Source organism: Poecilia mexicana, unplaced genomic scaffold, assembly GCF_051168715.1.
Source record: "Poecilia mexicana isolate PSO_F unplaced genomic scaffold, ASM5116871v1 scaffold_1, whole genome shotgun sequence".
NCBI lineage: Eukaryota > Metazoa > Chordata > Actinopteri > Cyprinodontiformes > Poeciliidae > Poecilia > Poecilia mexicana.
This window is the reverse complement of record NW_028263370.1, coordinates 12,351,448-12,374,353: the sequence shown is the minus strand read 5'-3', so window position 1 is coordinate 12,374,353 and position 22,906 is coordinate 12,351,448. Positions and strand designations below refer to the sequence as shown.

The 22,906-nt window shown below is 39.4% G+C and overlaps 1 protein-coding gene across 1 annotated transcript in view; it reads right to left on the bottom strand.

Moving 5' to 3' along the window:
* Positions 1 to 3,486: 3,486 nt before the first annotated feature.
* pax5 (paired box 5) overlaps positions 3,487 to 22,906 on the bottom strand; it is a 62,187-nt gene continuing 42,767 nt past the window's right edge. Inside the window, exons 7-11 of the mRNA XM_014980900.2 lie at positions 21,705 to 21,837; positions 17,602 to 17,703; positions 13,959 to 14,045; positions 13,297 to 13,383; positions 3,487 to 10,875 (exon numbers count right to left, since the gene is read on the bottom strand). Of these exons, the coding sequence (XP_014836386.1) occupies positions 10,793 to 10,875; positions 13,297 to 13,383; positions 13,959 to 14,045; positions 17,602 to 17,703; positions 21,705 to 21,837 (492 nt within the window). The 3' untranslated portion in view covers positions 3,487 to 10,792. The remainder of the gene's footprint in view (positions 10,876 to 13,296; positions 13,384 to 13,958; positions 14,046 to 17,601; positions 17,704 to 21,704; positions 21,838 to 22,906) is intronic.

Genomic DNA, 22,906 nt, shown 5'->3' with positions numbered 1-22,906 from the left:
CACTTTATTAGATCTGCTGGCAACTTGACTGTGTGTGTGCTTGCCATGTGAATGGATTTTCAAAATACCTGCATCACTTGCAGAGTCATAAAACACACTATTGGAAGACAAAATAGTAAAGAAAAAAAAATAGAGATACTTTCACAAATTAAAGGTTCCTTTATCACTTTCATCTATTAAAACAACAGGTTCAGTTGTTTCCAGAAGGGGTTTACAGTCCCTCCAGTGTTTTATATGTCTGCCCTGGGGTTTCATTCCAGTGGGATAAACCCAGAGAACCTCAAAAGGGAGGCACCTAAGAAGTATCCTGAGCCTGAACCACTTTAACTGGCTCCATTCGACCACTTACAAAGTTGTTAACTTGGCTAGGCCAGTTGCTCAGGTTGCAAATGTTTGTGGGGATTTATTTGTTTGCATCTTTTATTTGCACACCACAGTGAATTAATAGAAATTAGCCTGTTGTTGCATTGGCAAACTACATTTTTATAATTTATGCTGTACACCAAGATTGCCTTCCTGGCTTATTTTTAACAGAATCAGTATATTACAAACTGGCTACATGGTTGGATAATCCTAATTCTTTTACAATACAAATTACTTAGTGTTCACATTTCTGATTTATGGCCTTATTAACTATCAATGATAAAGCAGGTTAATTTTATCAAGAGAGATTAGATTGTGCCACATCATGTCAAGTTGACAGGTCAGCGTAGAGGGAAGGAAGCTATCAATTAAATAAAATGTCAAAAGTTTGGATACATTTTACTTTTTTCAGATTTTGATACATTTTACAACCACAAATTTGTATATATTTTTGATTTATGGTTTTATTTATTAATGCAAGTTGCAGATAACAATGAAGACCTATTGATGACTATATATTTTTACCTAACACTTAAAAATATTAAGAGTTTCAAGGTGTGTGAATACTTTTGAAAGCAACTGGATATAACATTTGAAACGGATATATCTGATTTTAATACATTTTTTTTGTTCATGAATTTTACATGCAATTTATTGCAAGTGTGACTTCAATACAGTCATAAATGCACTCTATGTTACCCATCGTGCATATTTATGTGCAATTATTTATTTTAAAGACCAACTTATTTATATTGGAGTTCAATTTGCTGTGTCCATTGTCTGCTCAGGATGTAGTTTTTCCTGTGTATTTCATCACATTTTCTGAGTTTCTGTTGTGTTTCACAGATCTGCAAAAAAAAGCATAATGAGCACCATGATTATAGAATGAAGAAAACACATGAAAATTATACCCATCATAAAACTGATTATCAAAATCTTGTAAGATATTTAGTTTGGTTGAACATCCAAAGTGTTAAGTAGGAAAAGAAAGCAAAGATTTTGCAGAACTGCAAATGCAAAGAAAGTCATGAATATGTCGTCTCATTTCACTCTTTGTTCCTTTTCCTCTCAGTTATTTGTCGGATTCTTTCTGCTTAATTTATATCTCTTTTTCTCTTGCACCTAATACATCGTCAGCATCTCTTCCCATTTTCTCTCCTGCATGAGGTCCTCTTCGCTAATCATCTCAAGCCCAATTATACTGAGTTGGACCCGTACCTCCTCCCTACAGGGGCTCAGGAGGGCCAAAATATACAGACGCTGACTGACGTTAATTTGCATGACTTCTTGGCCTCCATAAGTACCGCTGTTGTCTGTCTTTGGCTGTTTCATGGGAAGCCATGTGAGGGGGGAGATGAAAGGAGGAGAAGAGGTAAAAGGTGTTAGCGGTTATGTAATCTGAACCTACAACAGGAGCGCACAGAGAGCAGAGGGTGTCCTACTGCTTTAAACAAGTTCCAAATTAGTGAGACGATTTATATGACAAATGATACACCAGCTCACACTGACATTGTTTGTGAATATTTGGACAAACCACTGAGGACGATTCTCTCTAAAAAACATGGGCACATCTGTCATGGCTCAGGCTGCAGGTTGATTGTAATGTTTCTATGGAAAATAAAGAGAGCTGAACATAAATATCTGAAAACCTTCATGAACTAAAGCAATGGTATCAATAAGAACAGCATCACATTCTTCCACTATGATTTAAGTGATAAACTCCTGCAGACGATGACAACTTTAGGTTGTTGCTGCCAAACAAGTGAAAGCATCCTTTTCTTACTATGATTCTTTAAAATCTTAGTTTTACATTTCTAATCTTTGTTCTACTCAAAGCATTTTCATAAAAAAAATATCATGTTCCAGATAGAGTAAAATTACGAAACCTGTTCCACTGGTAGCTAGAATTAAATAATTAAACTGAGAATCTTCTTGTAGCCATCTACCCGTCTCTGAAGCCTCCGTCTTTCTTTTGTCAGGAATCTGCATTGTTGAGGCGTGGTCATTCTTCTCTCTGTTCAGGAGCTGCTGGTCTCCACTGGAGGGCAAGCCGGAGATCTGGACCTGCAACTGACGGCTCACAGGGCAGAGCCCGAAGTTGTACCTGTTCTGGTCATCAGCAGGAGGATAAGAGGAGCTGACACTCTTCACCGCGTCGATGAACTAAATGTGTGAGGTTTAAACAGACTAAATTTTCTTTGAATTGAAGATGTTAGAATGCTGTGCTCCTGATCTGATATGCCTGTAAGATTAGCTATTTTAGAAGACGGTTTCTTCAGTTTGTATTGCTCAATTGCAATAGTTGAATTAAGTGATATTGTCAATATTGCTATAACATTTCTGTCTGTTCAAATATAGTTAAAAAAAACAAACACACAACCTCCCACATTGTTGCTTTTTTCCTCTTGATGAACCTTCCCCCCCCATAAAAACAAATTCAGAATGAAATCATTACTTAACAACTTAAGATGAGCTTAAGAACATTTTATTTGTTTGGAGCTTCCCAAGTATTGATTGCTGTTGTAAAAGATGACAAAAACGAACCACATATATGCCAGAGACAACAACAAGGACTATTAAGCTTTTTGTTTTTTTTTTTCCTGGTTGGTATAACCTTGATGGTTGGAATACAGATAAAGTTAAAAGGTCGTCTTCAGTGTTAATCCTCCACCCTGTGATGCATTCTTCCACACTTTTACAGGGCATCCGTTTGTTGGCAAAGAACCAAAGTAAAGTCACACACACACACACACAGGAGTTGTTTCTGTTTCAGTGATCTGGGCAGACACCCAATCTGCGGACAGCAGCGCCTATGTCTCAAGCTGGGGATGTGCTGTTTTCTGTGTGTGCGGCGTGTTGTTGCCATGTCGTGGCTTGTGTCCTATTATCACCCCTCTCCCACTTCCTTCTCTCCGAAGCACAGACACACACACACACACACAGCGCCTCTCAAAGACTCGGCCAACAGCCAAGACTGCAGCACCGGGAGGCTAAACTCACTCTGATTTGTGAGGTGACAAAAAGGAGGGAAAGAGATCAACTGTTCACTGTTGTGTGTTGCAAAGAAAAGAACCAACATTTAAGTAAACGCCTAAATGTTGATCAAATAACTCTCTCAGAGCATTTAACTTCCAAAAAATTATTTTTATTCTGAAGGACCAATAAAATTATGGCAAATATTTACAAATAGTTACTTCTCAGTTTCACATTACTGATACATAAATGGAATAATTCACCAACAAACAGTCACTCTGGTGGACAGATGGACAGGTACACAGACTGAGTATGAAGAGATGCATCAAGCAGACTGTAATTCAAAATTTCACAGTAAAAATCAAAGCCAGGAAATTAAATAACCATAATATAACCATGAAAATAGAAAATATAAGCCTTTTAACAAAGTCACCATTTATTTCCGGCTTTCGGGATAAAACCAATTACTAGTCGGGGGCAAAAAGTAAAACGAGGGTTGTTGAAGAGAAATCAAGTGATATGATATCTTTGGCAAAGTCGCACTGCAGTAAAATACATTCAAATATTAAGACAACACACGACACACAGAGAGAAAAAACACCAAGATTTGTTTGCAACTACTAGAAAATTGAATAAAAAACATACACATTTTCATAAAGAAGCATTTCACTTTTTTTTCAAACCATCCCCTCCAGAATATTCAAAGGCAATACTTCATTTTATGTATCTGTAAGTCTTTTCTGCCCTTTTATATGTTTTTGTACAAGAATCGAATATTTAAAACAGGCATCACAGGCTTTGGTGAATGTTAACGGATATGTTTTCTTTTAGTTGTGTTTGTATTTTGAAGAAAGGAAAATATTCAAACCAAATTTATTCCTTGTATGTCTTTGCATCACAATGTATTTCTGTATTCCTGTGTTTTTTGTTCATACTTTTTTATTATTATTTTTAGCCAAAAACACAGATAGAAATATCTCCTCAACAGCCTAAATAGGAAGCCATGGACACACACACACACACACACACACACACATACGCACACAAGCATACACACAAAATCAACATAATATTAAAAGAACTCCAGATTGTTACACACAAGGCCACAGTAAGGTGAGAACTCATGTATCTATTTCTTCTTTTGATTGAAACAGCTGCTTAAGTCAGGTTTTTGTAGGCTGATTCGTGCGCATTAGTTCTCTTCCACAGTTGAATAATATAAAGATGTAGGGAACTCTGTAACGCTTCAGCATGAGATCTGTCTGAAGCCTAGTTATATCAGCAAGCATGGAACAGATTGTGCCACTAATTGCTGTCAAGATGTGATGCTGAATTCCCCTCTGGTTTGGGATTCATATTGAGATACAGTCGAGCAGTGCACACTTGGTGGAAAATCATAATTTAAAAAAAACAAAAAAAAAACAACAACCTGATTTGCATTTATTTCTGCCTCTGATTTGACTTGGAGCTGGATTCAAAATAACGGATGTTATCTATTTTAGAGAAGACTGAATTCAGGGCTGGATTTTTGTTTGTTTGATCTGAAGCAGGTTTTGAATGTTTTCTTTTTTTTTAACCCTCTTACAGAGATGTAAAAAAGTATTAGACCCCTTACAGATTTAGACTGTTTTTGCTTTTTCGTCACACTTAAATATTTCAAGAATTTTTTTATACAAACATAACTTGAATAAAAATAAAAAGAAGTTTTTTGTTAAATCACAAGTTAATCGTTTTAGCCACATTTTTTGTCCTTTCACTAGCCAAGCTCAAATGCTTAAACAGAACCTGAAAGCCAACAGGAAGTCGGCTAAAAGAACCCCAAAAGCCAACTTCTATCCAAACAAACTTTACTTGCCAAAGAGTCTAGTTAGTATGAAGTGGTGCGTACTTTAACAATGTGTTTATGTTGGAAAACCCACCAATGGGGCTGAATTAGAACAGAGATTAGTGGGCTATGCTTCCTCCACTGAGATGTAAAAAACTCAGTGTCAGATATCCCAAACGCTTGAAGGTATGGTGAAACCAGTTCTGAGGTTTTGCCATTTTGGATTGCTTTTTTTTCTCCTCCATTAATAATTAAACTACTTTTTGTTTTAATTGACGTCATCTTTTTATGATCTGAAATATAAGTACGTCAAAAAATAAATAAATGAAAAGCAGAAACAGGAAATCTGTAAAGGAGGAAATTATTTTTTATAGCACTGCAAGGGGGAAGATCTGATCTAAAAGATTGCTCAGATTTTTAACAGAGCTGTCTGATGAAACAAGGAGAACTTTTTAAGAAAGCTCGCATGCTTGAAATCACCACACAGTTCTGTGATACCTTATCCTGGTGGTGTGGCAGTCCTACAGGAGGACAGCAGAGAAGTGAAGTGAGGAAGATGAGCGCATGAGATATGATGAGATTAGGGCCGAGGAATTGGGGGGGGGGGCAGGGAGAGGAGAAACGGGACGAGCTTGTGATGGCACAGCAGGTTTGGGCTCCCCTGGGGAACGCAGGGGAACAAGAGGAGGGGCGATCACCACTTTGCAGAGGACAAAGGGAGGGAGAGAGTGCGTCTATACTAATATTTCTATAAGCATGTGTGCGTGCGTGTGTGTGGCCTCTGCCCGCCACGCTTTCTACAGACACTACCACCCGCAATGACAAGTCTCCCAGTCAATGTCACAGCTGCAAATCGAAACCACTGCTGGTCAGAGACAATCCTTTCTCTCCCCATGTGAACCCGTTGGGTCAAAGCTGTGGCAGGAGACGCTGTTTCACTATGAGACGCAGAGTTAACAAATAATCCTGTTAACGCAAAAGGAAACAGGCGCCAAGTTTAGCTTGTTTGAAGCCGTCGCCCCATAAACGTGTGAATGTAAATATTTTTGATTAACTGGCTGGGTTGCATCTTTTGTGTGGGTTAGATTTGTATCTGAAAAGAAGCGGGTGTTTTTACCTGTGTGGCATCCATTTCTAATGTTTTATTCAGCATTTCTTGAATGTGAACATTTCAGTCACAGATCCAGGTCAAACCCTCTGTCTATAAGGAAATATTCATAGAAATATTATAACTCTTGATAAGTTTACATTGTGTTCCTACGCCATTGTACAAATCTGCACAATATTAGTATTTGTTCTCCTCTTGCAAAACAGCATTCTACAGTATTTGGGGTGACCTGCCCTCATTTTACATACAATACATAAATATTTCATTTGAAACAGTCTGGGTTGAATGTTAAAGGCTTGTTCACAGTTTCTGATTGTTTTCATTAGGATCATTAAGACGACAGACTTTTTGTGAAGTGATTTGATGCTGATTGACATCTGAAGAAATTAGAGTTTTGCTAGTAAAGACTTTAGCTGACTTAAATATTTCTTTAAGCTGTTAAGATATATAAAAAAGGCATTTAATATGAGATAACTTCATCTTTGTGGGTTACATTGACAGCTTCTGAACGTTCTAGTGTAAAAGTAAGCGGAGTGCAGCTGATACAGCTATTGAGTCACTGATTGATCTGCTCTCAGGTCTACATCAAGACAGCTGCCTGATGTTTACAAAAGTGCACATCTTGGCAACTTTATCAAAACAGACAAGGGAACATTAAGTTTTAAGTCAGGAGTGAAAGCGGTTAAAATACTGACAATTAAATAAGCAATTAACATTTTTCTGAGCAATACGCTGCCATGTATTTCTAGAGATGGTAAAAGAGAATGACGTTTAGCAGGTCTGTGATTGAAAACACACATTCATTTCCCTCATCTAGGACTCAGACTGTGGTAGATCAGTTGTAGGCGTGGAAGGTGAAGCTTTATGTCGCTGTCAAGAGGTTTGTTTGAATTTACAAATGCAGATGTCCAGAGTATTTTAATAGATATAAGAGACGGTGAGGCCAATTTTAGTGTTAGCGTCTCACGTTCAGTAAGGGGGATGTCGACATATATAAAACCAAAGGCACTGTCCTTGTTTTCAGCTGGTGTGGTTCAGTAATGCCTCAGAAGAACTGAGAGAAAAAGACAGAAAAAAGGAAAGCCAATAGCTGAGATGTGGGCCAGCAGGTCAGCTAGTCCGCTGCCACAGAACTCTTCTTTAGCGATGTAGATCCAGAACTTTTACAAATGTAAAATGATCAAATCTAATACTATTTAAAACAAAAAGATCAAAGAAAAGGTCAAATTTTAAAATGATCTTGCTTAGCAGAGGTTCGTAAACCTCTGTTTTGTTCCCCACTGCAGATTTGGTGTTTACTAAAACTGCACAGCAGCAATGATGAACTATAGCGAGCCAACCATGATAAAGAAAGGAAACCAAGGATTTTGTAAACACTTGCAGATAACAGCCAAAACCACAGCGAGTGGCTTTCAGCTGTTTGCTGTTTTCATGAGTAAAACTTGTACTCTGAAATTTGAACGGGAATAAATAAAATGGTTTTCTGTTTCACTGATTTCTTTAAATCTTGCGAACAAGGAAGATGTTGCCCTCGCCCTCTGACATGTGTGAAGAACAACACACTGATTTCAGATCAACGCCAGAAGGCAAGTCTATCCTATTCTAAACGTGATGGGTAAGGCCTCAACCCTGGTGTCAAGCAATTGTCGCAGCGCAGAAGTGATGTAGGGAATAAAGCAAAGTCAACTTGAAAGAAAAGGAGAAACCTTTCACGGATTTTTTCATAAAAACAAAGCTTTATAGGAATTCTTTCAGTATCTCAAACAACACAAGCAGTCAGAAAGAAGGGGAGAAGAACTCGATAAAAACAGTGATTTGAGTCTCTTTGTGCTTTTGTCAGCCAATCCACAAGGGGGAGCCATCTTTGGGGAGTTTTAAAAAAAAGTAATCGACAGCACAGGAGAACCAGAGAGAGAGAAAACAAGGGTTGATTTCTGGTTCTTGATCCGAACATTTGCAGGAGACACCTCTGTCTATTGGTGCCAGGCAACAAACTATAAACAGGAAAATCTCAGTTTGATCACATTTATAAACAGAGACGTCTTATTGTTACTGAAGGTTTTTCAGATTTCATTATTAACTGCATCGTCATCCACATCATATTATCACTATTCTAGCACATGACACGATCATAAATCACAACAAGTGTTTACTCTCCCCCAGGAGTGCAGCGCAGAAAAGCCTCTGAATATATTACTCTGTGTCTCCTCCATGATAAATAGCTCTTGAACAGGACTACAAAATCTTTGCTGGGGAGGTAGGATAGCACCTTAATGTACAGTGAGAACAATAGGTGGAAAAGCTTTTGGTTTATTTGAACAGTTCATATAGTGGAGGGCTCAGATTTTAGGTTGTGCTTTACTGAAATTCATGTATAGTGCTATGAGAAAATATTTGCCTCTTTGCAGATGTCTTATGCTTCTGCTATGGTGTCACACCTTAATGTTTCATATCATCAAACATTTTCTCATCTGATTTAAGTACAGACACAGAAATCCTCAGAGACAGTTTCCACTTTTCTTCAAACCAGTCCAGAAAATGTTCCCCTAAATTCCCAGGAAAAATCAAGATGCCTCGCCGGCCTTTGGGTTTTTTTTTTTTTTATTACAATTTCACCACTGACTCTTACTGAGGCAAGCCAGGCCTGCAGAAATTGTTCTGGTTTTTTGGGGGGACCTTATGGTTATGGATGAACTTGTGAGTAATTTTAGAAGGCTGTCCACTCCTGCGAAAGTTCATAAGTGTTGGATGTTTTCTGAATTTGTCAACTGTCCGAAAGACTTATAAAATTATGTTGTGGCTCTGGTCAGACTGAGAGTTGTCAATAGCTTTGTCTCTTAGCTGTTACTTTTGCTTTACATTGAGGTGTGATTGGAGAATGTCCGATTTCCTGATTTTACAGGTCCAGAGATTTGGCTGATTAAACTGAACCAAAACCAATTTGTTACATCACAGTAAATGTAAAATTAAACGGGGGTTAAATTAAATTGCGAAGCTGGTTTTGATGGCTTTCTTCTCCTCAATAAATACATTTGTCGTTTAGAAAGAAAGAAGCAGAAGACATCTGTAAAGGGTAAACACTGTAGCTGTCTGATGTCATTTGCACCACTTAAATTCAAGCATGGATCTGAAGGCATGGATAAAATGAGACAGCCTGAAACTTAGAAAACAGACTAATTTTTCACCTGGTTATCTGAAATATTGCAAACAATAAAACAATCACTCAGCATTCTCCTTTCGACCAGATCAAAACTGGGTAAAACATTGGCATTTATGTCAGGAAAAGAAAGAGGTCAGAGGTTATTAAAACTTTAGGTTTTAAATCTATTAAGATCTCTGCAGTGCCTTCACAAGCAAGTTTGATTCTAACCTGTCTGCACGTTCAGTGTATGAATGTGGGAAAGCTAAGAAATGCTTCTGGTTTACCAGTCAAACAATTTCCAAGCAAGTGAGTGCTTGCCATCTTTGGCATCGTTCGGCCAGTTCTCTAAATATAACCATGTTGTGAGGATGCAGGTTTTATTAGGTAATAGTGCTGATGTCTGCCAAACCCCACCATTAAACAGTGATTATAGGTGATGATGAGCTAATCAGGCTGCACATTTGATACGTTTTTACTGAGTCTTACAACCAGAAAGCTAAAAATAAAATGCCACTTTGGGACACTAACTCCAGCCTCCTGGCCAAACTTTCTTTACAGGGCAAAGTATTGATACCCCTTGAACTTTTTATTTTTTTTTATTTTTTTTACATTACAACCTATGAGGATGCTTATCAGTAAAAAACAAAACAAAAAGTAATTTTCTTTTCCTTCACTGTTTGTGGTTGTAACGTAACAGAAAAGGGTATAAATACTATTGCCACACACTTACTTCCTTGTGCTCAGCTGGTATAAAAGGCTCAATTAAAATAACAAAAAGTAGAGATAGAGGGATGGTAAACTTCTGCCATAAAAAGATGTTACTCATTTAACATTGTGTTTCTAGATCAGTTGTGTTGAAGCCACAGAAAACAAAGTAGAATAAACTCATGGAGGATTTTGGTCTTTCAGATTTATGAGGATTGGATTGTCTTCACTCCACTGCAGCATGGCATAGAAAATTGATTGATGTCAAGTCATAAAAAGTACTGTCTAAGAAGGGATTTGCTCTGATTTGTTCAAATATATAGCAGTCTCGAAGCAAAACAACTAGCTTAACTTCTTGGGTTTCATGAATGGAAGAAAAAAAAAGTCTGAACATAATGTAGGAGGGTCCAAATTTGTGACGGTACATTTAATAAAATGTTTTCTGTATTTGTACAGTAATGTACAACCAGGCAGTACTGTTTTGAAGCCAAGGTGTGTGTTTGTTGGTTTGGAATCAAATAAAAAGCAAACATCACTGATGTCAAAAGATCTGAAAAACTCCTTCTTGCCTCAGTCCTTGCTCATACAGGCAGGTTTTTACTGAACGGTGCTGGTGCTATCCATTTATTCCTCCCTGGTCTTCCTGCTCTCCATCCTTCTCTTCTTTCTGGAGGGGTCAGTGGCGATCGTAGGCGGAGGCTGTTGCAGTGGCAGCAGGGCCTGCTCCCCGTGACGTTGCACTGTAATAATACGGTGATCCTGCACAGAAACACAGACGTTACATTTCTTTCAACTGTCTGAAACATGAATAACTCAAAATTTAAGAAGAAACTACATAACATTTCATTCAAAGTTTGATATAATATACAGATATATATTTGTAATTTAACGTAAAATGCTTCTTCAGGATACAGTGTGTTGTTTCGCAATGCAGATGAACCAATTTTCTCTTTTTAAATTTGTATATATTCGCAACAAATGCTGTTCAATTTGCTTCTTCGCCATTTTCGTGCAGCTTTTTATCGTTTTTCATGCACTTTGCACAAGATCTGACTTGCATAAAAAGGAATGAGAACCACAATACTTTTTCAGAAGCTAAAATATAAGATATATACAATAAAATAAGATTAAGTGTGAAATTTAATAATTTTTATCATTATTTATCTCGTCAAGACATCAGAACATTTGACTACCAATAGAAATGAACTGGTACAAAATGGTTGTTTCTGGGTATAAAAGGAAAGGAGGCTGGGATGAAGTGGAAAAGTGTGGGTTCAAAATAAAGAAATAATGCACAAATTTCCTTTTTGACTCAGCAGCAATTCACAAATATCAGTAAAGAGAAAAACAAGCTCGTACATTGGCAGTGTAAAAAGTTAATCGTAGTAAAAAGAAAATTAAGCCTCAATTATATGTCAGTTCTAAGATTTTTCTTGAATAACTGATCTGGTCTTCACAACAGATTCTACAAAGACATTATTAAACAAAATAATACAATTTAAATGGGGTGTACTCACTTTTTCACTATGAATTTATACTGATCAAAAAGCAAAAAAGTAATTTATTTTCATAATTTATCTTTTTTTCTTATCTATTAGTAATCGGTTTGTGTGATATAGTGACATAATATAGTGACATCTACTGACAAAATCCTCAAACTGCATGTAACTTATAATGTAAAACAAAAAAGAATAATTTTTAATTTGCCCCTGTGTTTTAAATAACCTGTCTTGCTGAAAGATCTCTTGTTCAGTGCAAAGGTATTATTATTAACAGATCCTTATTATTAACAGATCTTTATTATTAACAGATCTTTAATATTAACAGATCCCTGTATTTCAAAGAATTCACAATGCTGTACACTTAGTCAAGCTTTCCAGGGCATTTAGAAGAGATGTTGTCCTATTTCATTTAATTTTTTAAAATAATTTCTCTTCAAGTGGGATTTTTCCTCCAACTGAATGAATGTATTTAGAATAAATTCTTCTAATTCTTCAGAAAGATTAATTTACTTTTAGTTGTTGAATTCATCTTTATTTCAAAAGTGGCTAATGCTGAACCATTGCCTCCTTTTACCGTAAATGACTGCAGAGAAACAAAGGAGCTTTATTAACATCCACTGCATCAAAACAGGAAATGAAGGCGTGCTACATGTCTCCAAACTAAGTGCAGATACTGGGATTGTTTTATACTTTTATGATGTTTGTTACAATAATTCTGATTTAAATTATGGTCATAAATCAAGAATTTTACAAGAAAACATATATATTGTAATACCTTAAACCTTTTTTCACCATCTCCAGCTCATTTCTCCCCCCCACCCCGGATTTCGGTCACAATGTCATCATGCTCATGAATCTCAGTAATTACGTTGGACAGAGTCATTTCTATTACAGATAGGAATGATGGTTAAAATGACAAAAATATGACTCGCTCTGTAATAAATCTGAATTCTCTTTTTAAATGCAGTGTAAATGTGAAATGAGCGGCTTCAATTTTCTGCTAAGATTATATTTCAGCGCGGAGCGGAGCAGTGAAAGGCAGGCAAGAGATGACATGAGCTGATGAGGCTAATGGCAGAAAAAATAGTCTCTCTTTCACGTACAACCAATAGATTGGGCTTGACTTTCTTTCTCTCTCGGCGACTCCCCTCCTCCCCCCTCACAGAGATACTCCTCTCACCGTCCAAGTGACAGTCCAAGTTGACACGCCAAGTACAGCTCTACCACCACTGATCCCTTGAGTCTATTCTCTCTCCAGGGAGGAGGTCAATTCAATACCATAACCCCAAGAGCACACACAGAAACCCTCTCCCTCTCACCTTAATACACACACCTGTCTCTGTCCCTTCCATCAATCAGAGCAGCTGAACGCCGACAGGTTGTGTCTGTCCACAGGTAATCTCGGGAGCGTCTTTGGGGAAGTGAGGCATTAAGTCGAACTGACAAACTCTTTAGTCCCACTCTAGATTTTAGAAACTCTCTCCCCTGGTTTTACTTTTAAAACAGGAGATTTACTCATTTTGGCATTTCGTTCTTTTTCTCCAGCTTTGGCGTCTCCAAACCTGAATCTCTCGTTCTCCACACATTCTTCCATTGGTTTACTCCACTGAATTTGCTTCTCATCAACTGCTTGCTTATGAAGTGACTTTTCTCTTTTACTCCCTCTCTTTCCACCTACCTTGCATTTGTCCTGCCTGACTGGTGAAGAGACTGGACGAGCAGCCGATCTCCGTCCCCAGGAGAGACCCATAGTCCTGCTGAAACACTGCAGAGGGATGGAGGGAAGCAGGAAAATTGATGAGAGGAAAGGAGAAGGTGGGAAGGACTCTGCATGTCTTCGTCATCTTAACCGTGTGGATGGTTTGCTCAGGCTGATGTGTATTTTAAGTTTTCTACCACACATTGCTCTAGTTTGGTCTCATCCAAGCAGATCAACTTCTTCCATATGTTCGCTGTGTCACCTGCATGACTTGTTGCAAACTGCAAAGGGGACTTCTTCAGGATTTCTTATGACAATTGATTACAGATTTCACCACCTGAGACCAGATCTCTACAGATACTTCTGAATCACCAGCGGCCTCTTGGCAGCTTTTTTGATTACAAATTCAGTTTACAATTCTATCATAAAACCCACTTTCTATAACCTGCTGTCCCCAGTTCCTCACTTCTCTTCATCCTTTTATATGAAGAATATTGCAAAAAAATTTTACAATCCACTTCAGTGTAAGAGACAGTAAAGGGAAGCTATGTAGCCATCGGAACAAGGGTTTTGGCAAAATTAAATGACAATCAGTAGCACATTTATTCATATTTGCATATAAATATTTGTGATATACCAACCTAATAGGCTAGGGTTTGGAAATCTCCATGATTCATTGTACGTGGAATACTGTGGGTGGGAATATGGACTTCCAGAAAAATCTCCCCCTGAAAGAAAGCACAAACAGAAAACACAGTATGTTGAGAAACAACAAGGAACTGAACACAATAACTACGGTGTTCCACGTCTTTAACTTAGCTTTGTTTAATTATTTTGTCTTATGTTATACTGGTTTAGCCTGTTTTAGTTTAGTTTAATACATCATGTAGTTTAAGGTATTTAGTTTTATTAGTTTAAGTTAGTTTAACCAATTTAGTTTAAACTATTTTAGCTAAGCTTTAATTTCACATTTGTTATGTTTAGATCATTTCCTTGGCATGATTTATTATGGTTTATAGCTCATCCTAACTTTTTTATATTAATTTTTGTTTAGTTTAGTTATTTCTCATACACACTGAACATTAACCTCTATCCTGTCTTCCTAACACACTCAGACTAGTTGAATGTGTCTGAGTTGGAGAGCTCAGTCAGACTGCAGTGGTCCTTCCACCCAGTGGATGATAGGTTAGCTTTTCTCCCTCATTTACTACTCACTGTCTGGGGTCTACTCTTCCTCATGTCTTCTCCTCCCTCGCCTCCTTCCAATCTTTTATCTTTATTTTTCTCCTTTCTCCTCTGGTCCGCCTGAGTACAGACCACCCGTCACCCTTCACATCAAAACAACATTCTCCTCTACTTCTTCCCCCCATTTCTCTGTTGACTTACTCTCCTTTTCTCAGTCTTTTGCTCTTTCTTTTATTTTTTTTCCTCCTGAACCATCCCTCCTCCCAGGGGATCCCTCTCCCATAGCTGACAGTCACAGACCCTGATGCCCCCTCCCTCCGTTCTGCCTCCCTCTCACCCCCTCCAACCCATTCCTCTTCCCTGCCTCTCGTTCTGTCGGTTCTGCCTCAGTGCTTTCCTACACCCCCTCCGAGTGTCAGCACCCCTGCTGCAGAGAGAAGGAGACAGAGAGACGGAGCGGGAAGGGGAACAGCAGAAGAGAGTTGCTTGCTTAATGAAGGTATGATATTAGACAGAGTGAACAAAAAGGAGGATAATTTGGCAGAGGAGTGCTGAGATAAAGCAAAGCTGGCAAGTCAAAGTTCCTAGATTATCTCTTTCAACACTTCTAGCCAGCTCATGGAGTCGGCTTTTAAAAATTCACTGAAGAGAAACTTCAACGGCGACGTTAGCAGTGTGTTTTCGTGCGCGCACGTTTTCCTTTTTGCGAGTGTACATTTAGTTGCGTCTGTCAGGTGGGGGTCTCAGGATGTGGTCTCCATGGCACCCCCGGGCGCGAACATCCTCTCCCTTGTCATCGCCGCGGTGACGGCGATGTGTCAGGTTGTTTAGCAGACGCGAGACGGAGGGTAGAGAGGAGTAGGGAAGAAAGCTCAGGGGTCTCCCTGGTGTAGCTCGGTGTCAAGGTCGCACACACAGACACTGTCAAAAACAAACACACAAACAACGGCACGCACCAGCCCAAACACACACTCAAATATCCTGTCAAAGCCGAGGACAGCACAGTGGGACAGGGCGACAGGGTTACCCATCTTTAGACGTGCTGTTCCTACATGTCCACTGAGACTCAGTGTGTACATCAATTCATGGATATGTGTGTATGTGTGTGTGTGTGAATGGCTGGGAATACACAGAGACAACAGCGTGCAAACAACATTGTTTTGGGCCTTGTGTTTCCATATTTCCACAGCAGTATCTTTAACTGCTGTGGACCACTCACACCACCGCTCCTGGTGTGAGTGTCGAGAAAAGAGAGAAGAAGAACAGCGTTCCAGGATTGAAACACAAAAGTGCAGTGGAAGGCGGAGTGGAAGGGAATGAATGAATTAGTCGTGGGTCACTGGCGATTCTCATTAAAAACAAATTACTAATGTTGAGGAGGGACAGCTGTGCTACTGTGGCTGCTTTCTAATGATACACAGAGAAAAACACACACATATAGAGCCTCCAACACACAGCTTACACAGGTATACGAGCACAAATGCCACCCTCCGGGACCACTGTCAGCCACGGCAGACAGAAAAGGAAGAGGAAGTGGCACTCCCGTGTATGCTCTTCCGACACATACACACACACACACACAATGCATACACTATAGAAACTCAACTCATGTTTATGGATCTGCTGTAAGATAACAGAATCACTTTAAAGGAAGTCAGATTCAATATTTGAGTTTGTTTTTGTTGAGAACTTAAAACATATAACATGCCTTTCATACTACCAGGTAAAGGATCACATAGCGGCTTGTTATAGCGTCATGCTTTTGGACTAAGTACATCCCCAACATGACACCAGTACTTCCTGTACAGTAGAAACTCGTTCTGCAAAAGGAGAACTGCAAACCCTGCAAAAACCGAATGTTTTCACACTGGGATAATCCGACAGACTCAGTTAAACTTGGCAGGGAATGTCGAAAAATACTGCACATTTGTTTAGTTTTTTGCACCTTTTAAAGCATCATATGATTGCAACAACTGCAAAATATCAGAAGAAACTTGCCAGTATGAGCAGCATGCAAGGCAGCAAACTATCCAGCATGGTACTCTATGTACAGAAAAAGACTGCTAGGAAAGAGAGAATTTGACATCTTGATGTAGCCACGTAGATGAAAAGAGAAGTATTCAGATCACACTCTTGCTGGATTGGCTGTTTGCTTAATAACAATAAGCAAATGGCAGCAAGATTCAAGAAAACTGATTATTTCTCAGAGTCCAGAGTGCATTTGTTTGGTCTGCACCAGCTATCCCTTCTCCCTAAATGTTGTGGACCATCCAAAGAAATAAAATCAGGTCCATTTCAAGACGACTGTGCAGCTGTGGTGTGAAAGCGTGCTACGGCTCAAAAGCAATGTCTGAAAAATTCAGCCGGCCTCCAGACTGAACACCAGTCACATTTGACAACAAGGTCCCACCTAAAAATCCAGATGCTGTTAATTATTCTTTAATAGATGAAGCTCTTCTTAATAGGGACTTCAGAATAAGTCCATCGCTAATCTGGGTATGTTTTGTTAGTTTTTGAGATAATAATTAGTTTTTTTCCACAGCAGTATCTGTACCTTGAGTGCCTTGAGTTAACTTGCATGGAAGCTTTCTGTGCAAATGATCCTGCAGATTTAAATCCTGGTCCTCTGTCTAAGCATTCGGTCGACTCGTCATTCTAAATTGTCCTTGTTGTCAGTGTGTGCACTCATGCACTCATGGGTGGACAGGTGACCCATTCAGGGTGTAAAGTGCTTGCAGCCTCATCGACTGCAACAGGATATGTACCTGACCCCACGTAAGTGGATATAGAGGATAGATGGATGTTTATGGTAAAACATTGACTTAAGGTTTGACCTTTGTCAAGTTTAAGGTTTTGTCAGTGCCTTGGTAATTTTTGCCCCAATCCAGAAAGCAAACCAGTACTGTCCTGTGTTTATTACTCAGTGTCATCCTGTTAGATTCTCTTACCCTGTCATCTCCCCTAACCTGTAGATGCTCCTCTGTAAGTGGACATTTTATTTCCCGGACCTTTTTTTGCCATGTGGTAACTTTTGGGGTGAATTTGTTTACTCTAGGTAAAACAAGTGATATTTTTTTGCATGTTTGTGTGCATACCCACCCGGCACCATGCCCGTGAGAGAGGGAGTGGAGTAGCTGCCCTGTCCAGTTGGGGGCACATGAGGAGGGTAGCCCGGCAGAGTTGTGCTGGCCAGGTCTCGACCTGTTAAGACACAGAAAAATGTCCTCTTATCAGTATCTCACTCCTCTCTGTGTCATTACAGTCACCAATATGCCATCATCATCGTTCTTATCTCTCTAGCAGTTAATTGTGTGCAGAGATCTACAAATTTCTATTAATCTAAAAACTCACAGGACCCAAAAATGTCTGTAGCAGCATTGGGATGTTGCTCTTTCAGCGGCTCATTCAAGATGTGTCTCTTCCATTTGCTTCTTCCTTCCTTGTTTCCCATCCTCTGGCATCTATTCATTTAGCGACTCTCTATTCTATTGTTTCCTCCACCGCCTCCTCCTTCTGTCAGTAGGTGGATGGGATATATAACTGCATTAGACTACATGACAGTGTGTCGCCCCAAATCATTTCTCTATGTTTGCGTGCCGTAGACATTGGGAGTGTGAGGAGAGGGCACCCTCCATTCATCATCATCACATACACACACACACACACGCACACACACGCACACACACACACACACACACACACACACACACAAGCACCCTCCTCCTGATGTCTGCACACACACATTTATCATCATCACAAGCAGCTCAGATACTAACACCATCAATCCCATTCACTTTCCCTCCACTTACCCAGCACTAACTAAGAGGAAGCAGGAGGAGGGAAGAGAGGAATAAGGAAAAACGGCTGTAAAATCTTTCATAAAGAGAGAATGGTATGGAAAAAAGCTATTACAATTAGTGGTTTAAAGGAAACATCATCTACACTATTCACAACCTCAATCTTTAGTGGTTTTTGTGGGGAGATTTTGTGTGGAAGACAAAGAAGATGATGACTTGAGACATAACAGAGCTGGAAGGAGAATGGTGCATGTGTGTTCAAAACTTTTTATAAAGTTAACGTAGCGTAAAAGTAATTCAGACTATTTTAAGCAACAAGCTTTGAACATCCCATCAAAAAACATTAATCATCAAATTTGCCAAGAGATTCATGTTAACTCTGAAAGAGCTGCAGAGATCCACAGCCCCGATGGTAAAACTTATCTGTGGCACTTGTCAAAAGCACTTGAGTGGCAAGAAAAAAAAAGACGTTGAAGCCTAGAAACCGGAAAACCTTTTTTCAGTTTGTTACAAGCCATGGAGGTGGACACAGTGGACATGTACAAGAAGATGCTCTGGTCAGCAGAGACCAAGACATATATCTCTTTGGTCTGTGTATAAAGTGCTACTTATCACTTATCACTACAACCCTCCCCCCTCAAGATGAAACGTGGTGGTGGCAGCATCAAGCTGAGCAGATGATTTTTCTCAGCAGACACAGGAAAGCTGGTCAGAGCTGAGCTGATGGTAGGATGGATAGAGCTAAACACCAGAGGTTGGAAATCTCTGGAAATCCTTAAAAAGTGACGTTCACAGACACTTCTGCATCTAAACCTTCAAACCATGTACACGCAAAATTCAAAAGACCTGCTGCCAAACTGCAGCAAAAGCTGATTCTGCTCTCCACCTGAGTATTGACTCAGGATGGCTGCACATGAATTCACACCACATTTGGGTTCTTATTAGTAAAAGAAATGGGAATATCATGGATGTTTTTTCTTTCTCCCGATAGCTAAGTAACCCTAACCAATACCTGTTGGACACTCAAAACAAGAGGCACTCACCTAATCTTGCCTCTGGTCTTCAGTGATGGTTTATCATGCATAATAATTTTCTCACAATGAAAAAAACTATCATGAGATATAAATAATCCAATTCTCTTTCTTCAAAATTTCTGTCCACTTACGTTAGCCTCCTCAGCTCCTTCTCTGAATGCAATTTCCCCTCGCTCTTTGATTTTCTCCCTTTTTCAGCCTCCCTCTGTCCCTCTAAGCCTCCTCTCTCCTGTCTCGTGTAGTAAAGTTTTTCTTGGTGTTTGACGCGACAGCGAGGCATTAGCGCAGACGGGCTGCTCATCCGCTCAGGGTCAGTGCACAGGGCACGGAGGAGAGGGAGAAGAGGGTGGGAGCGGGGAGAGATGGACTCTCTACAGCCAAGTTAGAGGGGGCAGACAGGGCCAGATCCTCAGAGATGTGTGTTTGTGCGTGTTTGTGTGTGTGTGCATGTGCACATTCTCATGCACTGTATTTGTGCATATGTATGGCAGTTGTATTGATGTATCTGTTCTCCACAGCTTTTCTTTAGAGGTCAACAAACAAGTACAAGTCTCCTCCGCGCTCACTTGCAGCTACAGATGAGCACGCGTTTTCTGTCCTACTGGTCTGCCTGTCTCATTCACCGCATCAAAGAGCCATCAGAACAACCCTGTCAAGCCCAGGAGGACCAACGACATGCAAAGTGTCCCCCCGCTTTGCGTCTTCCCACCCTGGTGTGCTGGCGGACGTTCGGAGTAAAGGAAAGTGCCGTGCGGGATTGGAAAGAAGGGTCGAGCATGTAGATGCTGCTCTCCAGCATGTGTCCAGAGTATCAACACTTCAAGGATTCAAAAAAAACACTGCGTCAAACACACGGACGTCTGGTCCCCTAGAGGGAGCTCTGTTCTGAGGGAAAAGACAGCCGAGGAAATGCATGCATAATATTCAGAAGGTGTGTGCGCATGTGAATATGAATGTGTGTGTTTGCATGCATAAGCAGAAATGGAAATTTTTCATCTCTCTCTCTTTTTCTCACACTCTTTTTCCCCTGCTCTGGTGTGTGCAGGTAATATCCCTCTGTGGTTTGAAAGAGAGAGAGAGGGAGTAAAAGAAAGAACCTATTCCCAGATATCCCAAATTCCCAGATCAATGATTCCCTTCATTACAGATGGGAGTGTTAAAGGCTTGTCCAAGTGCTCCCTGGTCTGCTCTTAATTAATCGCGCCTCTCCCTGTGCCCCTAAATGGAGAAAGAGCAGGGAGCGAGGTGTTCACTTTTCCTCCACCTTTCCTTAAATCCCTTTCCTCCACTTAATTGACATTCAAAGCACTGAGCTCTTTAAGCAGTGCTTTGAGCACTTAGATTATGCAGTTTAAACTACTGCTAAGAAGAAAGGCATTAGCTCCAGTGTGTTTTTGTTTATAATTATGCCTTTCCTCTATTTCAACTCTATTTCAAAGTTTTAAGGTAAGTTTTTGGTTTATCCTGTGAATTGGATGAATATGCAGCCAGAGGTTGGTTAAGCACTACTTCCTTTAGAAGAAATAATTGATTCAGTGTTTGACATGCAGTAGGAAAGGGACATGATCTTAGTTTTCTTGTGAAAGTCAGGAATAAAAGCTGCTTTTAAAAAAATAACTTATTAATAAGCAAATAAAATTAAAAGGATTTATATTTAAAATATTCTCAGTAGATTCAGAAAATATATATATATATTTTTTTACAAATTAGTTTTTAGTTTCTTGAGTTTAAATTAAGTGCTCTTAGCTGTGTTTACTCATTATAGTAAAGTATCCCTACACAGTCAGTTTTTCCAAATTTTATGCAAGGTTTCTGCAAAGAGTGGATGACGCTGGATCTGAATCCACTGTGAGGAGCTTCTGGATGTCCTAACAAGCCGTTACCAGGAGAGGCTATTTTAGTGACAAACCCTTCAGCTAAGAGAGGAGCTAAATCACGGAGCAGGTTGATATATGACAATTAGCAGGCTTATCTGACACACGACACAATCTTTATTGACCGTTCTACTCCTTCACTTCGTCGGATGTCCATTGGCTTCTGAAACTTTGAATTTCTTCAAAGCCTCAACTTTAAACAGTTTTCCGTTTTGATGTTTATTAATTAAGTAGATACTTGATAACTTTTAGCTTTTTTTTAGTAAATACAAAAAAGCTCTTGTTACAGTCTAACTCTGTCAGTAAGCATTGTGCAGTTTATGAGGAGAACTGTTTGTCCCTCTGCACTCTGTAATAAACTTCAGAGTTAGACTTACTTTACCTTCTTCTTTATGTGTGCAGTTGTTAAATCTATGGAAATGTGTAGTTTCTGTTTCAGATAAAAGAGTTTGAGTTATGAACACTGAAGGAATTTAAGCGTTTTTGTTTTTTTTCACCTGGGACTAGCGGGTAGGATTGTGGGCCGGAGACGTTGGATCCTAACTCCGTCCCTGTGCCCGGATTGGCCAAACTGTTCTTCATCTCGTCCAGCCCGCCTGCTAGAGAGGCCATGGCCGAGTAGTCCGATGTCTGGAAGGAAGGAGAAAGGAAAAGGAAAAATAGATTTATTAGACAGCAAATCCAAATCATGATACTCTGTGTTGAAAATAACATCAAGCCACGATTGTGCCCCGTGCGGAATACAGCTGTGAGCAATCTGTTTATTATGTCCACAGTATATCCTGCATGTTACACCTTCCTCACAGCGATGAGCAAAGCAGCTTTTCCTATGAGCACACACACCCACACACACTGATGTACAGAAACACACCTACAGCTGAGAGTTTATTGATCTGTTTACAAAGGCAGGGATTTACTGTACAACCAAGTCCAACAGTCTGTAACCGCAGGATCAGCTCGCACTTTCTCTTCATCCCTCTCATCCCAGCGCTCACACGGTACATACACAACAAACATATATTTAAACACACACACAAACACACAGACTGTGGCTATAAGACAAAGCCTCTTGTCTCCCGAGATACCAACCTAAGAATGGCGATCTTCTCAATACACACACACACACGCACACACACACTCCCAATGCTCTGAACATTACAGGAAGATACAAAACCCAAAACCACACAAGGAGGAAAAGGTTTAAGTGACAAAAAAAAATGTGCTTGATGTAGCAGTGGAAATATTTCCAGCACAAAACTCAATTATTTTCAGAAATAGGTGAAAAAGATCTAAAGCTTTTAATTCTAAATGCCAATTATATCATTGCTACGTTAATAAATCTGTGTTTATGCTTCTTGAGATTTTTCATGTTTTGTCACGTTATAATTACCAACTTCATGGTATTTTATTATTATTTATGTAATAGTTCACAAAAAAGTGGTGAATGATTGTCATGATAAAGTAAGAAGAAGAGGAGTTTTCAAGATTTCTTTCTAATAAATCTGCGTCTGAATTCAAGTTTTAACTCTTATTACAGGTTCTCAGTTGGATGGAAGTTTGACTTTGACTGGGCCATTCTAATATTGTTTGAACTAAACCATTACCTTCTAATTCTAGCTGTGTGTTTGGGGTCAATTTTCTCTGGAAAGTGAAGTTCTTCTACAGTTTCAGTTTTTTAAAACCTCTAATATGTTTTCTT